Source organism: Nyctereutes procyonoides, unplaced genomic scaffold (genome assembly GCF_905146905.1).
Source record: "Nyctereutes procyonoides isolate TBG_1078 unplaced genomic scaffold, NYPRO_anot_genome, whole genome shotgun sequence".
Classification (NCBI taxonomy): Eukaryota; Metazoa; Chordata; class Mammalia; order Carnivora; family Canidae; genus Nyctereutes; species Nyctereutes procyonoides.
The window spans coordinates 2706933-2715729 of NW_026575051.1; the positions used below are offsets into that span (position 1 = coordinate 2706933).

Consider the following 8797-nt stretch of genomic DNA (forward strand, 5'->3'; position numbering starts at 1 on the left):
CCAGCGGCTTCCGGAAGCGCTTCTGCGTGACCGCTCCGCCTCTTCCGCTGATAGCTATATATGCCTAGTATGTCACTTCCGTTCCCTCTTCCGCGGGAGGCCTGCACGCCGCTGCAGAGGCCGCTGCCATGGTAAGAGTGGATTTCGTGCGGGGATCCGGCGACATCGGAACCGGGACACGGAAAGTCTGCTGTTAGGGAGCAGAAAACGCCCTGTTTTAGGGGTTAGCAACTTTCTGTGTGAATCTTTGGAGCGCACCCCTGGGAAGGAATGACTGAGGACTTCCAGTTCTGTGGAGTAGGCCAGAGGAAGAGTCACTCGAAACCGGCGAAAAGGCTTGGGCGTGAATGGGGACCTGAGGTCTCCGCCTCTCAGTGTACTTTTGGGAACGGGCAGAAGACTTGCCCCCTCCCAGAGGTTGCGTTTTCCCGAGCTTGAACACTTAAGGTTTTGCGAGCAGGACTGAAGGGGGGAGGGTTGCTGCTCCCGGTGTGACAACCCGGACGTTCCTCTGACGTTACTGTTTGATGGTGGTTGACGGTGTCCTGTTTCTCCCCCTATCTCTGCCAGTCTCTAGTGATCCCTGAGAAGTTCCAGCACATTTTGCGAGTACTCAACACCAATATCGATGGGCGGCGGAAAATAGCCTTTGCCATCACGGCAATTAAGGTAAGGTAGGGTAAGGAACGGAGCCTGTAAATGAGACGGGATTGCTGTAAGTGAGGAAGGGTCCAGGAGACATGTCCCAACCAGATCACCTTAGCTGCTGGGTAAACTAAAGAACGGTTAAAAGAGTGACTAGTCCCCTGGTCTCTTACATCATTTCCACCAAAAGGTACGTAATGAAAGCCAGAGAAGAGTCGCACATCAAGCCAAGATACTCTAGATGGGGAGTGGGTTCCCTCGGCTTCTAGAATTCACTAAAATTTTGTTGGACCGTCACCTGTTGTCATCCTGTGAAGTTCGTTCTAGGTTTGGTTTCTGCTCCTGCTCCCCACTGCAGAGTATCGTGACAGCTACCCTTCCTGTGATCTACATGCCCTAGAAATTTTGTAATCATACATGGTGGGTAGTCAAAATGCCAACTGACTCCCAAGTGTGAAGAAACCTATAGTTGGGAAGTGGGAGGAGTATCATTACATCGTGAGCAGAGTATTTATCCCAATGTCAGAGGTGAATACAATGCATTTCCCCTTTCTACCTCATAGGAACCATCAGTATTTGGCTCATATTATGCCTTAGGTCGGTGAGCATAAGTTTGGGTGTTTTCTTTCACCCATCTAATGAACTGGTCTTCCAGTTGCGGTCATTCCATCGTTTTGTTTTGTTTTTGTTAGTATGTGTAATTGTGGATATGGTTGAATGTGGTTTTGCCAGTGTGTGGACACCGTGGGAGCAGGGATAGAACTGTGAACAAAACAGGGTAGTCCTATTTTGTTCACAGTTCCCAGCTCCTGGTGCATAATAGGTGCTCATGCAATGTTAGAAATGGATCCAGGGATGCTGTAGCCTGGTTTCAAAGAATTTAAAGGAAACATAAGTATTAGATAACTTGACCAATCAAAGCTATATGTTCTAGCTTTGGTTCATAAGATTGATCAGATTTCTTTGGTTCTTTTGTTTTATTGCAGGAAGTACAATTTTCAAATGGTACTTAAATGTTCTTAAATGGTAAATAAGAAGATTGCTTTTTTCTGTTTTTTGAAACTAGTAAGGCAATATAAAATATACTAGTACTTTTAAAGATTGCTATGAGGCTTAAATGGGATAGTGAATAGACATGCATATCTCAGGTTTATATAGTAGGTTCAGTTCTAGGCAATAAAGTGGGTCAAATATTTTGGTTTCCCGGTGCATATGCAAGTTATATTTACTCTAGTCAGTATTTCAGTATTGAATGTGTAGTAATGCATTATGTCTTTTAAAAGCACATGCTTTATTTTTTTTTTTTAAATTTTTTTTTATTTTTTTATGATAGTCACACAGAGAGAGAGAGAGAGAGAGGCAGAGACACAGGCAGAGAGAGAAGCAGGCTCCATGCACCGGGAGCCCGACGTGGGATTCGATCCCGGGTCTCCAGGATTGCGCCCTGGGCCAAAGGCAGGCGCCAAACCGCTGCGCCACCCAGGGATCCCAAAAGCACATGCTTTAATTTAAAAATACTTTATTGCTAAAAAATGCATATCATTGTGAGCTTTCAAGGAGCCATGATCACAAGTCACTATAACAAAATAATTAAAAGGTCTGAAATAACGTGAGAATTACCAGAGTGTGCCATGAGCACATAGTGAGCAAATGCTGTTGGGAAAATGGCACTGAGACTTGACACAGGATTTGCCGCAAGCCTTCAGTTTGTAAACAAAACCAGGGTATCTGCACAGCGTCCTTAAACAAGGTGTGCCTGTACTGAAGATGGTTGCAGTTGATGGGATGCTTGTGTTAAACCCTTTCTTTTTGTTTCTGAAAATTAATTGGATTTGTATTTACTTTCATTAAATATGTCATAGCCTTTGTAATCCACTTAAAACAATTTAACCAAAGGACTTTAAGGTACTTTATGAACTTTGTAATAAGTCTCTTAGGGATCCTGATGCTTATCACTGAGAAAGGTTATCCCTAGAGATAGATTATACAGAGATTATTGCTGATTGTGTGGAGAGCCAGCAAATTGAGGTAGCTCTTCTTCTGATGATAGAACTGAAGCTTGAACAGGAGGGGGTCTTTTTTTTTTTTTTCTTTGTTAAGGATCCAGAAAGGAGGAGGGGTAATACTTGGCAACTGGAACAAAGTGCAGTGTGGGGAGCTGGGGATGGGGAGGGATTCCTCAAAAGATGTGGTTAAAGAATGGTAAGCAAGATTAATTGCCTAGGGAAGTTTGAAGAATGGAGTGGAAGTTGACAGTAAGTAGAAGAGAATGAGAGAGAATACAGATCCTATTAAGATTATTTTATCCTGTGATCCCTTCCTAATTGTTTTGTTTCTACTTGTAGACTTTTCCCTATGGCTATTTAAGGTTGGCTGATCTTCTGCCCTTCTCTAAATCAGGGTGACACTGCCATCTGAGTTATTTGGAAACCTGGGAGGAAGAGGTTGGAGTTGGGCATAAGAGAGATAGTCCCCTGAGTATACTTACCCTTCTGGATGGAGGAAACAGGTGGTCCCCTTGGAAAAGGGATCTAATTTAGAAAGTTGGCAAGTCCGTATCAGTCAGCAAACAACGCTATCAAAAATCTTAGCCACTTAAGGTGGCTCTGTCAGTTAAGCATCTGTCTCCATTTTAGCTCCGGTCTTAATCTCAGAGTCAGTGCCTCTCCCCTGTTGGGCTCCATGCTGGGCATGGAGCCTACTTTTTTTTTTTTTTTAAAAAAAAAGGTAGTTTACAGATCCCTGGGTGGTGCAGCGGTTTGGCGCCTGCCTTTGGCCCAGGGCGCGATCCTGGAGATCCGGGATCGAATCCCACGTCGGGCTCCCGGTGCATGGAGCCTGCTTCTCCCTCTGCCTGTGTCTCTGCCTCTCTCGCTCTCGCTCTCTCTGACTATCATAAATAAATAAAAATCAAAAAAAAAAAGGTAGTTTAGGGGATCCCTGGGTGGCGCAGCGATTTAGCGCCTGCCTTTGGCCCAGGGCGCGATCCTGGAGACCCGGGATCAAATCCCACGTCGGGCTCCTGGTGCTTGGAGCCTGCTTCTCCCTCTGCCTATGTCTCTGTCTCTCTCTCTCTCTCTGTGTGACTATCATAAATAAATAAAAAAATTTTTTTAAAAAAAAGGTAGTTTACAGCAACTTTTTAAAAACTTAATTATGGAAAAATTAAAACATATGAAAGTAGAGGGAAGAAAATTAGCCCCTATGAATATCACCTAGCTAAAAACTTGCAATCTTGTTTCATCTATATTCACTATCATTTAAAAGTAAATCTCAGGGCCACCTGGGTGGCTTAGAGGTTGAGCATCTGCCTTTGGCTTGGGTTGTGATCCCAGAGTGCTGGGATGAGTCCCGCATCCGGTTCCCTGCAGGGAGCCTGGTTCTGTCTCATGAATAAATAAAAGTCTTTTTAAAAGAAAATCTAAATCTCAGACATACTATTTTATCTATAAACTCTAATGTTGTTTTTGGGTTTCAGGGTTTTGTTATTAAGATTTGAGAGAGAGTATATGTGTGAGCAGAGGGGCAGAGGAAGAAAGAATCCGAATGCTGAAGAAAACCCAGCATGAAGCTCAATCTCAAAATCCTGAGATCATGACCTGAGCTGAAATCACGAGTAGGACACTTAATAAACTACCCACGTGTCTAAGACCTAATCTCTTCTGAATCAACCTGTAATTTGATTTTCTAGGTCACTTTTTTTTTTAATTTTTTTTTTTTATTTTTATTTGAGTGGTGGGGAGGGGGAAAAGCAGATTGACCACGGAGCAGGGAGTCCTGCATGGCCCTAATCCTAGGACCATGAGATCATGACCTGAACTGAAAGGCAGATGCTTAACCAACCCAGATGCCCCCTAGGTCACTTTTTACACAGAGGAAATATCTCTCCATTTCTTGAGGCTGCTGAAACAAGTTACCACAGATTTGTTGGTTTAAAACAACAAAAACTACCATAGTTCTGGATGCCAAACATACAAAATCAAAGTGTCAGCAAGGCCATGCTCTTCCGGGAATCCTATGTTCTGGTGGTTGTCACCCAAGGTTATCCTTGCCGTTCCTTTTGTTAGCTGCATCATTTCTCCTATCACATGGCCTTCTTCCACTTTGTGTCCTCTCCTTTTAAAAAGATACCAGATATTGGATTCGGGGCCTGTCATAATCCAGTGTAACCTCACTGTAACTAATTATATTTGTAATGGCCCTATTTCCAATTAAGGTCACATCCTGGGATTCTAGATGGACCTGTTGGGGTAGGTGGGCGATACTATTCAACCCAGCACATCATTCTTCACAATTCATGTGTGTTTGCTTCATGAGTTCAGGTGGCAAGGAGAACCGGTATTGGTGCTGACCGTGCCACCAGTTTAAGCATTAGTTCCTTTTCAGTTTCGTTTGGGCACTTAGTTCCCTTTTCCCTGGTCATCTCCAGACACTGACAAAATCAAGTTTGTGATCTTGGAAAACTGTTCATGGTGGTGATGGGGTGTTCTGCCCAAAGAATTATGACCTTTACAGACCCAGAGCACCACATCAATTTTGAGATGGTACCCATCAGTTTTGAGAGCCAAGCCCTTTGTCCTCCACGATGCAGAGACTAGAAGATACTGTACTGTTCTTAGGTGCTGTTGCAAGTGTCTTTAACAGTCAGCATCTGATGGCTATATATGCTGAGCAGTGTGAAAAAAGATTCTTTTTTTTTTTGCCAGACATACCCCTGAAAAAGTATTTAATCGTTAGATTCTGTATTCAGAAAAGTATCACACTGGGTGGTTGCAGGCCCTACCTTTGTGTCCTCTTTGAATAGTGGGGCTATAAAGGGAACCAAAAATCAGACTCAACCCCAATTCCAAAACCTCTCCACAGGGTGTGGGGCGAAGATATGCTCATGTGGTATTGAGGAAAGCAGACATCGATCTCACCAAGAGAGCAGGAGAGCTCACCGAGGATGAGGTGAGGAGGGAGGGCGGGTTGGGTTGGGGCCTGCCTTGGAAGGGAAGCCTTCTGTACCTGACTTTTGTCCTGCCTGCCAGGTGGAACGTGTGATCACTATTATGCAGAATCCACGCCAGTATAAGATCCCTGACTGGTTTTTGAACAGACAAAAGGATGTAAAGGATGGAAAGTACAGCCAGGTGTGTATTAAGATGGGAGAGATAAGAGGCAGGGTGTGTCTAGTCAGAATTTGTCCTAGGAGGTCAGGGAATAAAACATTCTTCATCCCCTCTTCCAAATCCAGGTCCTGGCCAATGGTCTGGACAACAAACTTCGTGAAGACCTGGAGAGACTGAAGAAGATTCGAGCCCACAGGGGGCTGCGCCACTTTTGGGGGTGAGTGGGAGTCCCTCCCTGCCCCTAGGCTCCCAGAGCTTTGCCATGCTCTGCCTCCTTCCTTTGCATTGTGTATAACCTGTGACCCTTCTGTTTTCTCACCTGCAGACTTCGTGTCCGAGGCCAGCACACCAAGACCACAGGACGCCGTGGTCGCACCGTGGGTGTGTCCAAGAAGAAATAAACCTGTAGGCCTTGTCTGTTAATAAATCGTTTATACACCTAAGTCTTCCTTCTGTGTGTTTCTCTTCTTTCTCCTGGGGGAGGGGGGAGCTATCAAACCGGGCCCTGGGGCTGTTTGTCCTCTTGTGGGGTGGCCTCATTAAGCTGCCCCGGGTGTGGGCTGAAGCAGTGGTATTGCCACTCGCCGTCCTACCCGAAACGACCCTGTGGCGCCTGCCCACTAACGTTAGAGGTAAATTAAAAATCACTCGACCTTGAGGGTGACCCCAAGCCCGTTTGTAGACAAAGGAGGTCCCCAGGGGTTTGCGCATCGGCGTGGCAGGCGTGTCTACCCTGAGCACTGGATGGCCTGGGGGGTATTTACAGGCCTTAGCCGCCCCTGGCTTGCTTTAAAAAAAAAACGGGCCCGCGGAGGCCGGAAGTCGCGGGCTGCCGGTAGGGATAAAATCCTCCAAATCGCTGACCCGGAAGAGCTGGGCTCCGCGGCCCAGCAAGGGGGCGCGCGTGTGGCTGAAGAGGTTCGCCGCCACCGGGAGGCTGCTCTGCGTCCGCGGAACGCTGCTCCGGACTCCGCTCCCGCCGCCGGTGCTCCGCCTGCCGTACCGGGTCCGCCGCAGCCGCGAAGCTTCGGAGCGGCTTCCGGGAGGCGGGTGTGCGCGCGGCCCCACGCCCTCCCCGGGAGGGAGGCGGGCCCAGCCGCCACCGCGGGCGGGGGAGGGGCGGCCGGCGCTGCAGCGAAACCTCGGAACCGAGCTCGGGCGGCGGGGCCCCGACGAGGTAACCTCCCGCAGTCCTGGCTGTGGCCCCCTCCGGCACCGGTACCCGCCGCGCGCACCGGCCGCCCGCTCCAGCCTAGGCGCAGCCGGTTAGGGACCCGGGGCTTCCTCCCGCTAACCGCCTTCGTGTTTCCCTCCAGGTCACTTCTGATTACCCCACGCCATGCCCCTCAGCCTCTTTCGGCGCCTTCTCCTTGCTGCCCTACTGCTGGTGATTATCTGGACCCTCTTTGGGCCCTCGGGCATCGGGGAGGAGCTGCTGAGCCTCTCTCTGGCCTCCCTGAGCCCGGCTCCCGCCTCCCCGGGGCCGCCCCTGGCCCTGCCCCGCCTCCTGATTCCCAATGAGAAGGCGTGCGGGGGTCCCGGCTCCCCACCCTTCCTGCTCATCCTGGTGTGCACGGCCCCAGAGAACCTGAACCGAAGAAATGCCATTCGGGCTTCGTGGGGCGGGCTGCGCGAGGCCCAAGGGTTCCGGGTGCAGATTCTCTTTCTTTTGGGAGAGCCAAGCTTGTGGCATCCTACCAAGGAACCCCACGACATCGACCTAGTACAGGAGGCAGCGGCCCAGGGGGACATCTTACAGGCGGCCTTCCGGGACTCCTACCGTAACCTTACTCTCAAGACCCTCAGTGGGCTGAACTGGGCAGACAAACACTGTTCTATGGCCCGCTACATCCTCAAGACAGATGATGATGTGTTCGTCAACGTCCCCGAACTGGTATCAGAGCTGATTCGGCGAGGAGGGGGCCGTTGGGAACAATGGGAGAAGGGCAAGGAGCCTCCGAGAGAGGTTAAGGCTGGAGATAAAGAGTGGGAAGAAAGGTCCATCTTGAAGAGCCAGCCAATGCCTCTTCTGTATCTGGGCCGTGTGCACTGGCGGGTGCACCCCTCTCGGACACCAGGGAGCAAGCACCAGATATCAGAGGAGCAGTGGCCTCCCACCTGGGGCCCCTTTCCACCCTATGCCTCTGGCACAGGGTACGTGCTCTCAGCTTCTGCTGTGCAGCTCATCCTAAAAGTGGCCAGCCGGGCACCCCCTCTGCCACTGGAGGATGTCTTTGTGGGGGTGAGTGCCCGACGAGGAGGTCTCACCCCAACCCATTGTGTTAAGCTGGCTGGGGCCACCCACTACCCCTTGGACCGGTGCTGCTATGGGAAATTCCTGCTGACATCCCACAAACTGGACCCCTGGAAGATGCAGGAAGCCTGGAAGCTGGTGGGCGGCTCTGACGGGGAAAGGACTGCACCCTTCTGTTCCTGGCTTCAGGAAGTTTTGGGCATCCTGCGATGTCGGGTAATAGCCTGGCTTCATAGCTGAGAGTGCCTGGGGCCATAGTAGAGGAGTAAGGAGCTGAGGGTCGAGCCAGCACACCCACAACCTTCTCTGGCCCAGGCCCAATACAGGGGGCCCTGACTGGCTGCAGCTGATCGGTTTCCTCTATCAAATGCTCCATCTATCACTGAAGATGGAGGGATACAGGAGAAATCCAGGGCCTGGCCTGCCAGACCTAGTGATGGTCACCAGGAAGAGCAAAACAATGCCGGGATTGTTCTCTCCAGCTATGGCGGGGAAGGGGCACAAGCTCCTCAATAAACTTGTCTGTCTACCTCTTCGAGTGCAGCGTAGTCCTCACCAGGAGTCTAACAACGCAAACCTGGGGAGCCTGGAGGCTGCCAGACCATTCTGGATGGGAAGGACATCTCCAGGGACATGGGAAAGAGGAAGGCCCCTAAGGAACACGGCTGAGGTCATAGACCTCACAAGATAGGGGGTGAGGGTAAAAGCAGGATACCACGACCCCCTCAGTTCCTAGAGTAGTCCCATGCTGGGCAAAGGGAGGGGAACAGGTCCCCAGGACGATCTA

The 8797-nt window shown here is 49.7% G+C and overlaps 2 protein-coding genes across 2 annotated transcripts; both read left to right on the forward strand.

Moving 5' to 3' along the window:
• Positions 1 to 35: 35 nt before the first annotated feature.
• RPS18 (ribosomal protein S18) lies at positions 36 to 6199 on the forward strand. The gene is made up of 6 exons (XM_055329875.1): positions 36 to 131; positions 571 to 669; positions 5509 to 5595; positions 5676 to 5777; positions 5882 to 5973; positions 6082 to 6199. The coding sequence occupies exons 1-6, from the start codon at positions 129 to 131 to the stop codon at positions 6155 to 6157; spliced, it is 459 nt and encodes a 152-aa protein (XP_055185850.1). The 5' UTR covers positions 36 to 128; the 3' UTR covers positions 6158 to 6199.
• Positions 6200 to 6652: 453 nt separating this feature from the next.
• Positions 6653 to 8539, forward strand: B3GALT4 (beta-1,3-galactosyltransferase 4). The gene is made up of 2 exons (XM_055329866.1): positions 6653 to 6933; positions 7073 to 8539. Exon 2 carries the CDS (start codon positions 7096 to 7098, stop codon positions 8248 to 8250), a length of 1155 nt encoding a protein of 384 aa, XP_055185841.1. The 5' UTR covers positions 6653 to 6933; positions 7073 to 7095; the 3' UTR covers positions 8251 to 8539.
• Positions 8540 to 8797: the final 258 nt, after the last annotated feature.